Below are 15257 nucleotides of genomic sequence, written 5' to 3'. Positions count from 1 at the left end.
TTTAGGAAGTGATGTAGTTGGGAAAAACAATATTTGTCGGAGCGCACCTTATATTAGTGATGTCATGGAGTAGCGGATTTACAGGTTTGGAGTCCCTTAGACTGAACAGTACTACGAAAAATATTTTTATATGCCATTTTGTTTCTTTTTTCGGTTTCCTTATGTCGGAGAGGGGGGGGGGGGCGCTCGCAATTGAAACAGTTGCGACGAGGTAAATCTTCCACCGATGTCACGGGTGTCGAATTTTTGTTAAGCCAAAAGAAATCAGCTTGATTTATTAATGCCACCTTATATCAAAAAGAGCAAATATTATTTTTTTCAAAAAATATAGTTCGAAGCCAATTAACATCATATTTGCATTATTTTCACAATAATAAAGAACAATTCAGCGGAAAAAAGACATTTAGTCCCATATGTTACAGCGTGCCGGACTCGCCAAAAATCATTTTACTAAAAATCAATATTTAAAAGGGTAATGAGCATACCTTTGTTGCTTTAGAAATAACAAACGTATGTGTGGTTAAAAAGCCAGCTGTCTATGAGATATATTGCACTTTTTGTTTTAGTTTCACCGTTAATATAATGTTACGCATCCACTATGAACGTAATTTTTCCCGGCTTGCAGATGTTTTTAAAACTCAAACTAATTTCTGAAAATGAAGCATACTTTCTATATTTGAAATTTAAATTTCGTAACATCAATCTTATATGTTTTGTAATAAAGATTTATGAATACATGTTTTCGTTTCAAAATGTGCCTCGCGTATATATATATATATATATATATATATATATATATATATATATATATATATATATATATATATATATATATATATATATATATATATATATATATATATATATATATATATATATATATATGTGTGTGTGTAATGAATAAGACGTTTTATAAATTAAGTATAGAACTGAACTTTCAACTAAATATGAAACGATTGCATTTCTTTTCAACTTAAATTTAAAAAAAATTCAAGCAGTAATTTAAATTTATTTCAGTAAACATTTTATTAAGAAGTTTTATTTTAAAACATCTAATTGAGAAACATTTCTTTGTGCAAAGTGGATTTCATTTCTTCGTTTAAAATATAACGTAGTAATATCAAGCAATTAAGTAAACCTTTCTCCAGAATATATTTTTGTAAATGATTTAAAACATTAAATAAAAAGTCACAGCAATGTGTAACTGTTATTACCCTAAAAGTTGTTCCGAATAAAATTTGCATAATTACGTTATTACTTCATTCCCAGTCGTGTAGCACTGATATTTTCAAATTCTGAACAATAATTTTATTGTATAAAAAATCGTTATGTGAGATTGCACTCTCTAAAGTACGTGCTTAAATCAAAATATTATATACTTTTGCGTATATGATGCTATAAAAATCCTAGCTAAATGAGCTCTAAACTGAAACAGATTATATAATGTTAAGAATTAAATTTTTATCGTGGCATATCGTTATAAATCAAAATAATGAATTTTTAAATTTATGAGAAAAAGTACCCCATGCATTTTTGAATTCGTAAACTGGAGTTGCTGTTCATATAATCTAATTTTTTTAGTAAAGTAATTTTACTTATTTCATCTAATAAAACATTAATATGTTGCTTTAATGTGAAGTAGGACTGAAAGTAAGGAATAAAAAACAATTTTAATGTTTCAGGATAAGTTTTGAATTTTTTTTCTTGCTGTATTAAATCTCAATTCATTAAATATATTTCATGAAGATAATTTGAAATTTTCTGCACAGTTATTAATCAGTTTCAATTCATATGAAAATGAAATTGAGAACAGTTTGAGTTATTAAAGTTGTATACTTGAAATATTGCTCGTTTTTCCTTTTACAGTTTAAAATAAATTTTAATTCGGGAAAATGTAAATGCATAAATTGCACGTAAAATGATTTCTGTGGCTAGAAGAAAATAAACCTAATGCTTAGTTTTAATTAGTTTTTTTTTCATATTTGATGTATGAAATTGGGATATTAATGCATAAGAAATCTTTTTGGTACCAAGGCTTTTAAAACTCTTTTCAGCGCATATCGTAACCAAATTAAAATTTTAGTATTAACCAAAAAAAGAAAAAAAAATGTAATGAAAAATATTGTCATTGCTAGCAAAATATTAGCATGAAAAAATAAAATTATCTTCATAAAAATAAAATTATCTTGGTATTATAAAGAACAAAACCATTCTTGTTAAATCAGAAGGAATTATGATAAATACTATCGAAACCAAACATAAAAAGGCATTTCTGCAAAAAAATAATTATAAATGTATCCTGTGTTTCCTTTATTTTATTTTATATGTATTTATTTAGTGATTGCTATAGTTTTACTAACTGTATAAAGTTAACTACGCAAAATGTTAAATGTTTGTCAAAGTTAACAAAAATAAAAATACATTTCTGCGAAAAATAATATATATATATATGTGTGTGTGTGTGTGTGTGTGTGTGTGTGTGTGTGTGTGTGTGTGTGTGTGTGTGTGTGTGTGTGTGTGTGTGTGTGTGTGTGTGTAAATCAATGCATTTAGCAAACATTTGGAAACTTTTAAAAAATATGAATTGAATTTGATTTCTTACCGCACATTTTGTAAACTTTAAAAAGTGTAATGTAATTTTTCTTTCGATTTTCGAAATTAAATTACACATTCACCTTAGTTTTGATTTATTTTCTTACTAAAACTGAAATATTTCCAGTAAAAAAAAACTTATTTTACTTTTCCTTAAACTCAAAACATCAGCATATTTTCACGAATGGTATTTTTTTCCTTTTTCTTTTCAATGAATCATTTTGCTTTGTTGAATTAGAAAGCGCGAAGAAAAGTGAAACACACATTTTCACGTTTCGAAAAAGAAAGTATAAACTTGTTTGGAGAATTTAAATTTTTGGGTTAGAGGACATGCTTATTCCTTCGAATTGCATTCGTATATTAAATAGAATACAGTGCATACATGAAAAATTCATTTCAAGAAAAGAAATTTGAATTGGTGATTCAAAATTTTCGTCGGGGTAAAACTAAGTTAGAGGATTTAAAAGAGGAAGTTATGAAAAAACGAAAAATAAAATTTGAACCGACAAGCGTTATTTTACAGTAAAATGTTTTTATAGATAGCATGAAGACATATTTGTGGTTAAAAGAAATATTCAGTGGAAATTTATTGAATTGTTAACTACAAACTCAAAAGTTGGGAAGTTTGCAATATTTTCGGTATTGCTACGTTTTTTAACAGTTCCTTTTTTAAAATTCTTATTGTTTTATATGCATTCGTGCTTGTGTTAATAATAATTGTAAAATAGAAAATACGACAAAAAAGAAGAAAAAGAAATCTGTTATTAAAAATGAAAAAAAAAGAAAAAGAAAAAAATAAGTATGCAATAAACGTTTTTGAAACTTCTTAATTAGCAGTCCACGAAATAATTTGTTATATACTCTGGTTAAATAGTAATATCTTTGAATCTAACATTTAACATATTTTCAATTGTTTAGTTACTAAAAATTCAGTGATAAAAATAAGTTTATTTGTTATATATTTTAATAAAATAGTAATATATTTTAAATCAAATATTTTACAAATTTTCAATTGTTTATTTACAAAAAGAAAAAAAGAAAATAGTGGTGATCGTTACAACATACTCAAGACACTTTTTTTTACAATAAATCATTTCATTTTGAATATTATATATGTTTATAAATCAATAGTCTGTTTTTTTATTTTAAAATATAACTTTTTAATAAAAATTGCTATTTACTTCTCCAAGTTGCTTCGTTTTCTTGTGTGAAATGGATTGATGTTCAAAGAAAATGCATCAATTATTTTGTAACGTTTTGCATATTAAACATACTGATCTGATGTTTACATGCTGAGGAAATTCACTCATATTGTTTAGTAACTGAACAGTTTCAAATAAACAATTGTTTGTCCATAATAAATGTGTACTGGATTTAAAAATGAACGTTCATTCAGAAAATATATTGATTACCTTACTCAAGTTGCAGGTGAACTAATGCTTTAAAAATGGAACTAAATGATTTAAAAAAAAAAAAATAATAGCATCACAAGAAAGCTTTTCTATTAATTTGTTGAAACAAAGCGGTATTTTAAAAATTATTTAACAATATGTTCTTCATGTATTATTTTTTAAAACGCAGTTTAATCATAAGGAAGTGTTTCTGTTAATTACTTAAAATTACTTACTTGAAATATAACTGTTAATGTTTTTTTCTTTTCTTTCTTTCTTTTTTTTCTTTTTTTTGTATAAAAGTTATTTCAGTGTTTGTAATAAATAATTCATTATTATTAACCATATTCGTTTTTTCAGGTAAGAAAATCCTATTTTTGAATATTCTTCGTTTTCATAATAAAGAAAGGTAGGATGTTTTCCATTATTACTTTAATTTTTATGTATTTTATTTTATTTCGTTCATTTAATTATTTTTTACCCGTGTGTTAAATTCAAAATATATACTTGGGCATTATGTAATCTACTAAACATTTAAAAAATAATGTAAAAGAAATCTTTGATATTCTGATCTAGTTTTGTTATGTACCGCTGAAATTTATGATTGATTCGTGTTTACACTTCTAAATACTCGGATTCGTTTAAGTTCCTTTAATGAGCTAAAATTCTCTAAAAAATTTTTTTTTTTCTAAATTTTGAGTACAGTTAAAGTAAAATTCAATAAATAAGTAACTGCTTAAGCTCTTACTACAAGCAAATTAGGTAAAATCTAATTTTTTTTATTTCAGACAGATATTTTTTTCGTTGAACCAAGCAAGATCATTATATCAACTTAATGATTTTTTGAAACATATAACGAGAGAGACTTAGGTTTTAAAAAATGAATCGGCAAATTAAGCTAATATCTAAATTTTTTTACCAATTATTTTGCTTTTCATAGAGATGTTTCATTTTTAGGCCATTACAAAACTGTTAGAACCGTGAGGGTTATGATTTCGGAGAGATTATTAAGATTAACAGCAATTGCATTCGTTAAAACACAATGATTATTGCTATTATTATTACTTAAAAATGGTTCTCTTATTATAGAAAGATGTGGTTACCCTTTTTAGACCATGCCACCGGTTTTTGTTAAATAAAATATAATTAAATAATTATTCAAGTACCATTATTTTAGCTCATTATTTTTGTATCAGAATATTTAACTATTTAATCCATTTGCATGAATGTGATATTTTTACGCACATATTTGCACTTTATTGTCGGAATTTAAAACTTTGGTTTATAATTGTGATCTATTCGAATAAAAGGAACTTTTTTGTAGCATAACACATGGTCGGGCTATTAATTTCCATGACTGACGTAACTGTAGGAGAACGAAAACCCGGAAGATGGCGCTAATGATTGCATATTTAAGAGCGTTTTCTTGCGCATGTGCAGTGCAATCGGCGCCCTTCTAGAGTAAGTGGTTCTCGTGGAAAGGAGCATTAAAACGTAGCTCTCAAATTCCTGTCGTCAAAGTGAAAATAGAGCAAAGAATCAGCATTAAATTTTGCTTCAAATTGAGCAAAATAGCTGCAGAAACATACGAAATGTTGAAACAAGTTCACTTGAAATGGTTTAAACACTTTCGGAATGGACGCGAAAGCGTCGATGATGATCCACACCCAGGTCGTTCGCACGTTGGAAGCAGTTGAAAAAGTTAGCATTATGGTGACAACAGGATTTGAAGAGCTACTTTTTAATGCGCCTTTTCACGAGAACCACTAACTTTAGAATGGCGCCGATTGCACTGCACATGCGCAAGAAAACATTCTTCAATATGCAATCAGTAACAACCATCTTCCGGCTTTTCGTTCTCTTACAGTTACTTCAGTCCTGAAAATTAATAACCGGACCTTGTATAAAGCATCAATTTTCTAAAACTTTTTCTTATAGTTAAAAATCAACAAATTTTACTTTTTGCCGGCGTGATCACACCTGCAGATTAAAACCTCATTTAAGTGGATTCTGAAATTGGACCTAAAACTAAAGTTTTTGGAGTTAGATTTTTCGCAGTTTTCTCCCATACTTGCGCAACCTTCACATGAACGTAATGTTCGCTTCTTTGCCAATTGTGTACTAATGCCGTGAAACGACTTTTACGTTACTTATGATTGAAGTTGGAATCTAATGATTTATAACTGAATTGTAAATTGTTGTGTCAGAGTTCAATTTTTTCTTAATGATTTAGAATTTAAATACGTTTTAAGAATTATTTTTCATCTTTAAAAAGAAAAAAAAATCTTATCTTCAAAAGAATTCTGAAGTCCAACTGGGACCGTGATCTTCACAAAGACAATACGATTTACATTTGCAATGAGTGTAAATAAATAAATAAAGTGGAATATCAACAGTATAAACAAATAAGAAAAACTCAATGGTGTGTTTAAAATAGTGTTTTACTTAGGAATTGTTCATTTTTCTTTATCTAAAATGGGTAGAGTTAAATGTAAGGGTAAGATATAGTGGTAGGCATATTTGAGAACTTTTGATAACGAAATTTCGAGAATCGAGTACTTCTCATAATCGAGTGATTGACAATCGAGTTTTTTCAAAGCTGAGAACTCGAGTGATTAATGTTCTAGATCTTTTGAAATCGAGAACTCGAGCGAGTTTAACCGAGATCTTTTGAAATCGATAACTCGAGCGATTGCAATCGAGATCTTTCGAAATCGATAACTCGAGCGATTGATTATCGAGATCTTTAGAATCGAGATCTCGAGCGATTGAATTCTCGAACATATTGAACCGAGATCTCGGGATGTGTTAATCGAAATTTCGAGCTGTGATATTCGAGAACTCGAAATGTGATTATCGAGAACTCGAGATTTTATAAACGGGAACTTGTGATGATCGATTTCTCGAATGATTTTGCATTAATCGAGTGATTCGAATATGAGATCTTGATTATGCCCATCTATAATTAGATACTACGTTTTTTTTTCTTTCTTTCTTTCTTTTTTTTTTTTTTTTTGATAGCATACGCTTTAGATTGAGTATGAAGTAATTTCTTACTTTCGCAATTTTTCGTTTATCTTCTAATTTATCGTTTAGATATAAGTGCAATTACGAATGCTAGCCAAATACTTATTTGAATGCTAATTCAACCGCATTATTTCTGATAAGTTAAGATTCATTAGCTTACGAAGTACATTACACACATTAAATGCAACACACATAATTTCAAAAGTGTATAGATACCCTGATATCTAGTATCGAAATCTCATTTGAACATAAATCTACTAAATACTTAAATTATAAATAGTTTGAAAGATCTGACTTCTATTGGTTTAACAATTTGAAATGAAGTTGACGTAATTAGGAATTTATGATGCGGGATTTATAGTTCTAAATTAGAATCCTACTAAAGTTTTGGAAATGCTATTAGAGAAATAACGTAAATTTCATCGTGGGCAGTCCTTCTAACGTTTTAGAAGCGGATTATGTAAAGCTCAGACGGGTAATTAATGATTAAATGGATATCTGTTAACTGGAACTTAATCGAAGTTTTTAATGCAATATAGCCTTTAATCAGTTTTAATGATGGTATTGGACCTGTAGTTTTCAGATAATCTCCATCTTTCCTCTTTACTGAATGTTGTTGAATAGTGTGTTATATTTTGCTGAATTCAGATTCTGGCGAAGTGTAAGGTACAGATGAATAGTCAATTTAATGTCTAAATAACATATTTAGTGGAATTAACGTAGCCTGTATTTCCAGGGTAAAAACAGAAATGAATTCGTGAACTAAAAAATTCGTCTTTTCCATATTTAAAACGGTATATTTAGGCAGGAAAATATAAAAGATGTTTCAAATTTTCTTTGTCAACATTAAAAACTGGTGTTAAAAGATGTGGTCAGATTTTCAAGTGCGAAAGCTATATAATGATTAAATTATTTTCTTATAAATGTTAATAAGATAGAGGCAGTATTTATAAAAACGAATTATTCATCCAAAAACACAATAACTGATGTAATCCTTGTAAATTTCTTTTATAAAGTAGCCTTCTATTTTTCTAAAACATTAATATTTTTAGAGCCTATTTTTTTGTCACATAAAAGTCAGCACAAATTTTCAAAATTTCGCGGATATTTTTTGAGCAATCACATTGCTTATTGTTCTCATTTGGCTTTTTTGATGTCCTATGATTTTATTCCTTCCCGCCCCCCCCCCCCCCCTCTGCAACACCACCGTCGACCGGATCCTCACGATGATGTTCCTACAGCGAAAACCGTTTCCAGGTTGCGTCAATATCCTACACACACACGCGCATACATACACAATTACACACACACAAACACAAACACATACACAACTACCCACACATTCATGCCTGCACACAGACACAAACACACACGCATAGACACACACACACGCATGCATGCACAGACACAAACACACGCATACATACACACACCTACACACACACACATGCCCACACACTCATGCCTGCAGACACACACAAACACACACGCATACATACACACACATACACATACAAACATAAACACACATCACTGCCTGAATACAATGACAAACGCCTACATACACACACACACTCGTGATTGCGAAAAACATCATTTGAATTCAAGACGTCAAAATTCAGATTTTTTTATTTTATTTATTTATTTATTTATTTTTTGGTTATTAACATATTTTTTGAAATGTCCATTCATAATGCATTTTATTATTACTAGTCAGTAGCATTACTGTTTTCCACGAGATTTTAGGACAAATGCTATTCGGCACCAGATAATGATTTGTAAAAAGTCGGGACAGGGGCTGAAAATTTAGCGCTGTTCCGGGTATTCGGGTAATTCCGGTCGTATAGTCACCTTATGTTAAAGTGTTAATCTCTTTTCAAACATTTGACCTTAATTGCCATAAAAACTAAAAAATATTCCAGCGCACCAACTCATATGTTATTATCTCTTCATTAAAGGTATGGCTTGAAGTTGAAAATATTCAAACTCAGATCTGCTGCGGTCTGTAAGAATATTCATCAACATTTTCTCTCATTTTCTTATTTTTTTAAATTTTTAATGTTTTAGTCCATTGTACAAACTAATGACCTATTATTGAAAATATGTTTGAAGTGAATGCAAGAAGCATTTAAATTGATAACGAGTAAATCAAAACAGTTAATAAAATTCACTATCATTTTTTTTTCTCTCTTTACTATTCGATTAAGTACGTTTTATGCATATAGGGCAGGTTTCAAATATAAAAACAATCAAGACGTAATTTAATTTGCTCAAATAGCTTCTGATAAGAAAAGTTTAATAAAAAAAAGTGACAGCCAAAAAGTAAAAGATTATGCAGAAAATTTTAGTGCAGAAATACCTAGGAAAAAGTTGAACCCTGTTTTGAATTTTTCTTTTAATTTGATACCCAGAAGCCAACTTTATTCCACTGAACAAGAGATTTTTATAGGAGTGTAATTGAAAGAAAATTAGCATTCCTCGTGATAAAAATTCATTCGCAATTCACATTCCCCCTCCCTTACTTTGTATTTATACTAGTTTTATTTTTCAAATATTATCAACCAGTTAATAAAAATGGGTATTTTCCATTATGATTGAAATAAATACGAAATTCAATTTTGTAGTCAATAGACAATAATTAACGCGGTCGTGCCAGACATTTCAAAGCTCCGCACATGTCTGCATTCAATATCAGATTGAACAATTCAGAGAAAGTCTTCACTCGCCGACAAAAGATGGCGCTGACGCATCCTCCTCCGCGCGATGTCAACATCCACCCCGTCATTCTCCTCCCCATCCTCCTCGCCAATCGGCAACTTTGTAGCCCCGGGTAGTACATAACGTTGGGCAGTTGGCGGGCGGCGATCAGTCAGCAGCTGAACACTCGCAGAGCTAAAGCTAGTGGTGATGGAGCTATCGGCCGCGGATAGCCGCCTGCTCCGCGGATAGCTGCGCGGATATAGTGCTTTCGGAAAAAGCATGCTTACCGTCATGCTGGCATGGTGCTGCTGCATTGGACTGGCAGCTGGGTACCGGCACCATCCGCGGTACCCTTGGGCACCAGGGGAAACCCGGATCCGGCACCATAGAGGTAATGTGCAGTTTCGAGCTATGCTTACCTTTTTTGTATAAAGTCTAAAATAATATGAATTCAAAGCGTTTTTGGCTTTAAATTCGTTAACTTTCTGTTAGCTTTTCATGTAATAACACAAATTTTGAAGACATGTGATTTTCTTGATGTTTTTCCATGTAAAGAAATGCCTCTCTATTATTAAATAATCGTTAATATAGTTAGCAAACATAATCCGCATTCTCAGAAATCTAACTTTGCCTCCAGTTAATTATATTGCCCAAATTAACTACTTTCCATTGTTATCTGGACTACTGGTGTCCCCGCCACTCCACCAAAACAAAATTCCCCTCTCCCCTGTTTTTCCTTTTTAATCTTACCTTTTGAGATAGTCAGAGGGGGTGGAAATTTTAAGCGTCGGCGAAATAGGGATATATCAGACTCGCAATAAAACATGATAGATTCGAAGAATTCTCCGGCTTTCTTGGTGACAAAAAAAAATTCTCGAACAGAAAAACGTTTACTACTGATAACTTTGTCACCTTATGCATACATGAATCATTTGTTGGTGTGTTTTGGAAATTCAAATGGGGGGGGAGGGGGGTCTTCAGTCAAATTTATCTTTTGGCCGTGCAAAACACAATTTACAAGTGAAGCATTTAGAAACTAAGAGGTGTAAATGAGAAGATCAAAATATTTTCAGATACCTGGTACAAAATGTAGGAGTTTAATCTGTTTTTAAGCAAGATATGATAATAGTAACCCCGGAAGATCGTGCTATACAGCACGATTTTTTTTTAAATTCTATAACAACCTACCTAGGGATTAAACTTGCACGCATTTAACTCATAGCTCAAAAAGTCTATTTACTTCCTTTTACTGCCTCTCATATTGAATTAGCTGAAAAAAAAGCATCTGATTTTGAATAAGGGAGAGAGTTTTGTGAAAAACTGTTAAAAAAAGCAAATAAAAAAGCATTGCAAAAGGTCTTTGCTAAAATCTAATAAATACAAATAAATAAAGAGGATAATTTAGTGAAATTTATTGTTAGTTTTACGTTGATGCTGGTACTTTAATGGATTATTATATTCCTATGATTTCAGTAATATATGATTAATATTTGATTCAGTAATAAGAATATCTAGATGATAACTTGGTTTCATACTTTTATTATTACTATCTCGGGAATATAGAATATGCTAATGTTCTGTTAAAACAAAAAAATCAGTAAACATGGAAAATCTAAGAAAAGCCCTGTAAACGGAATGCAAGTAAAAGACCTGTTTGGGGGGGGGGGGGAGAATCATTTGATTTTTGTAGACGTAAATGACGACTTTGGAACTTTAAATTTCCTGTCAGATAAAAAAATTATTCCAAAACAGAATATTCTGCACACGTGTGGAATCAAAGGAATACCATTATCTTTTTTTAACTATAGGGGAGAGTTGGGAGAAATGGGGCAGCTGCATTTATGCCAAAATAAAATGTAAAAAAAAAAGACATAATAACTTGGTCAGTTGATACAGCAGCTTTATTACTCTTGCTTGATTCTATTCTGCTACATCTACTGTACAGGTTTAAATAATTGTTCACACTGGCACTGCAGCTGTCACGTTTATCCCGACTTTCCCTACATATATTATTCCCTTACTTACTTCTCAAGAAATATAACTATGACTAACGTGACTTATTTGCGAGGAATGTGTTAATGCAAATAAACAAATTTTACGTTGAGTTTAATTGATATTTTATCCTTATATATCAATGACTTACTTTTTTTAACACACGTGTTTGACTTGTACTCCCGACTCTGAGTTTTAACTAACATTTAATTTGGTTCTCAGCAATTTTTGACGCAATTTTTAGTTCTTTGTTATATCTTCGTTGAAATTCGTTGGTACTGGAGTGTACTCGACAGCTACAGTGTAGTAAAAACAAAAGTTCTCTTTTATGGGCGGAGTAGGGCTAGGGGAGAGGTCATAATAAAGTGTAATTATCTCTTGAAGTTGGTCACAACAATTTTTTAATGTATTTATTACCGTACGAAGATTTGCAGTGAGGCTTTAAAACAAAAAATAGCTGCGGGGGAGGTGTCAGCCCCAAAACCTCGTAAATCTTTCTGACCCCCCCCCCCCCCAAAAAAAAGGACAAAAAAGCAAATACACATTTTACTTAGTATTTGAAAATGTAAAGTTATATTTTTATTTTGCTTAGTTTTTTTTTTTTTCCCATACGAAACATTTTTATTTTATAGTCTACTAACTATTTTTATTGAACGAATCTTTTTCCATTCAGGAAAAGGGACGAATCATCAATTATTTTGACATTACTTTACTGCGAAACTCTTACTTAATTTATATTTTAAGTTGACATCGGTTTTCCAATTCATTTTCTATTCATTATATCTTGTAGAATCTACAGACGGAAGAGTATAAAGCACACCATTATTCTGTTAAAAACCATTTTTGTCGAATAAAAATTCGATTTTTACGAAATTATTACACTTAGTACATTCTACATAAAAGAGATCAAACAAGCTTCTAGAAGACTAATGGACGATAGATTAATGATTGGAGAAATGTATTAATTTCTGTCATCCTCAATGACATTTCTTAGGCATTGAGTTTCTTTATTATTAATGAGTATTTGAATGAGATAAAACTATTTTTTTACTCAAGCTCATAGTGTGATTTTTATTTTAAACTATTAATAACTTTTTATTGCAGCTTTTTTAATTGCTTTTATTTTCCGTCTTTGCCTCTTTTTTTATATTTTGATTTCGAGTTGATGTTTGATAGGCAAGTATTATTTGCATAGTTATTTATTGCCTAAAAAATGTATCTATTTTTAGTAAATCAGTTTCTCTTTGGTCTAGGTTCATAAATATAAAAATAAAAGAATTTTTTTAAAAGTTATAATTAAAAAAAATGAAATTGTGACAACCATATATTTATTAATAAAAAATATGCATGATTGTTTATCTTTTAAAAAAATCACCTTCTTTGTTACCTGTTACTTAACTACAATCTTTTAATTTTTTCCCCCGAGAAATAAATGAAAAAACTTTTTTTTTATACTTAAATATTTAAAAAAGATGCTTTGAATTTTTCGTCGTCCGGGCCTTGTATATTAAAAACAATTCTTTATTAGTTAGATGAGTGCGGCACATTTAAATACGCAATGACGATAGTTGAACTTATTTTTGCATTATTCAATGTTTTCTTTGCTATTTACAGTGAAAGTAGCTCTATTTTTACTTCACAAAAATTGCTTTTTAGTTTCTCTTCATTATTTTCTCGATCTTTTTTGAAAAAATATTTTTGGAAATCTGTTTGACTAGTATCCAAAAATCTGCAGGGTGGCGGTGGATAAATCATAACTGCTGATTGTTTTCACTTGACCGTTGAATGACGTCCATCCTTTGATTTCATTTTTCTGTGCTTATAATGCAGGCAACCATGTGCCTCGGACGCGAATTATTTATAAATTATCTTCTCAACTTGACACAATCATTTTTACACGAAAGCCATATCCAGCACATAACATCCAGCATCCAACCCTTTTCATTCATTTGAATTTTGACATCTTGAATTCAAATTATGGTTTGCGATAAAAGCCATTAGTATAATGAGGGTGCTATCGCAGTCCTCGTCCTAGTAGGGTCATATCGCAATTTGTGATGGCGAAGAACATAATTTATAATTTGTGATCAAGATCTAAAACGTCAGAATTTTTGTTGGTGTGTAAGTTTCTGCTAGTGAAAAGTCAGGCCTGACCAAGTTTTGATGCGGAGGATTTTAAAATCAGTTTAAAATTCTTCTTTCTTTTTTTTTTCTCATCATTCTTTGCAGCTGAAGGTTTTTCTCATATATGTATGTGTAAAATGTAGGCATCAACGAAAGGATAGGGCTTCAAAGTTTTCCGGAATTAAATAATTTATTAAAATTTAGACTAATTGTCTTTGACTGCATACTCTTTTTGGATGTTTTGTTGATCATTTTTTATCGAGTTTATTTCTTTCAAGGAACTTTACAATGTTTATAACATTGTTTGTTTACTTTTTTTTTCACTTGCAGGAAATATAATAATACATTCAAGTTACAACAACTTTTATAAAGATATTTTGCAAATATACTGCATGTTGAACCAATGGAGTATCTCCATTACTTTCTGTCTTACTGCTATAGTTTCAGAACAATTTCAACTTGTTAAATAAGTCGAAAGTTAGCTAATTTCAGATGGAAGCTGCCTTTAAGTTATGCTTTTAAAAAGATAAAAGTTGTCCAAATTTAAAAACAAATATCTTCAAACACCTTGAGTTCGTTACAAACTGAATACTTGTTAAACAATAGGTACTCAATTTGTAATGAACTGAAAATGTAAAATGTATTAATTTATGATGAACTTGTTGCAAACGGAATGCATTATAAAGAGTGTATTCGACATAGGTTGAGCTTGTTGCAAACGAAAGGCATTCAAAAGAGAATGTATTCGACATAGGTTGAGCTTGTTGCAAACGAAAGGCATTCAAAAGAGAATGTATTCGACATAGGTTGAGCTTGTTGCAAACGAAAGGCATTCAAAAGAGAATGTATTCGACATAGGTTGAGCTTGTTGCAAATGAAAGGCAGTCTGAAGAGAATGTATTCGACATAGGTTGAGCTTGTTGCAAACGAAAGGTATTCAAAAGAGAATGTATTCGACATAGGTTGAGCTTGTTGCAAACGAAAGGCATTCTAAAGAGAATGTATTCGACATAGGTTGAGCTTGTTGCAAACGATAGGTATTCAAAAGAGAACGACATAGGTTGAGCTTGTTACAAAGAGAATGCATTCTAAATTCAATGCATTATACATTGGGAGGGGGGGGGGGGGAGGGGGGGGTTAAGCTCGTTACAAACAATATGCATTCTAAAGATAATATATTTAGTTTATAATGAATTCAGTACCGAAGTTTATGATCAAGTAGTATATTTAGATGGATTGCTATGTTCTTCTAACAACGGACTAGAGCATACCAGTACAAATAGATCAGACTTCAACTATCTTTGTACAAATTTGTGTAGCATATTTCAGAGCATTATGGATTCTCTTTTACTCGTTCATTTGTGGAAAGTGTCCGTCTTCAATGATTCTGCGCAAATTGCTTGATAGATTCAAGCCAGTTCAGTAAAAACT

The 15257-nt window shown here is 30.5% G+C and overlaps 1 protein-coding gene across 2 annotated transcripts in view; it reads left to right on the top strand.

Annotated features, from left to right (window-relative positions):
- Positions 1–15257, top strand: part of LOC129229540 (semaphorin-2A-like) — a 652526-nt gene that overhangs the window by 242777 nt on the left and 394492 nt on the right. Inside the window, exon 1 of one of the 2 annotated variants that reach the window (XM_054863863.1) lies at positions 9861–10101. The exons of the other annotated variant lie outside the window; for it this stretch is intronic. Coding sequence (XP_054719838.1) covers positions 9990–10101 — 112 coding nt within the window. The 5' untranslated portion in view covers positions 9861–9989. Of the gene's footprint in view, positions 1–9860; positions 10102–15257 lie in introns of those variants that run through there. 2 annotated transcript variants of the gene reach the window in all.

This window comes from Uloborus diversus, chromosome 9 (genome assembly GCF_026930045.1).
Source record: "Uloborus diversus isolate 005 chromosome 9, Udiv.v.3.1, whole genome shotgun sequence".
Lineage (NCBI taxonomy): Eukaryota > Metazoa > Arthropoda > Arachnida > Araneae > Uloboridae > Uloborus > Uloborus diversus.
Note: the sequence above shows the minus strand (reverse complement) of the source record. Positions and strands in the feature narration are given on the sequence as shown.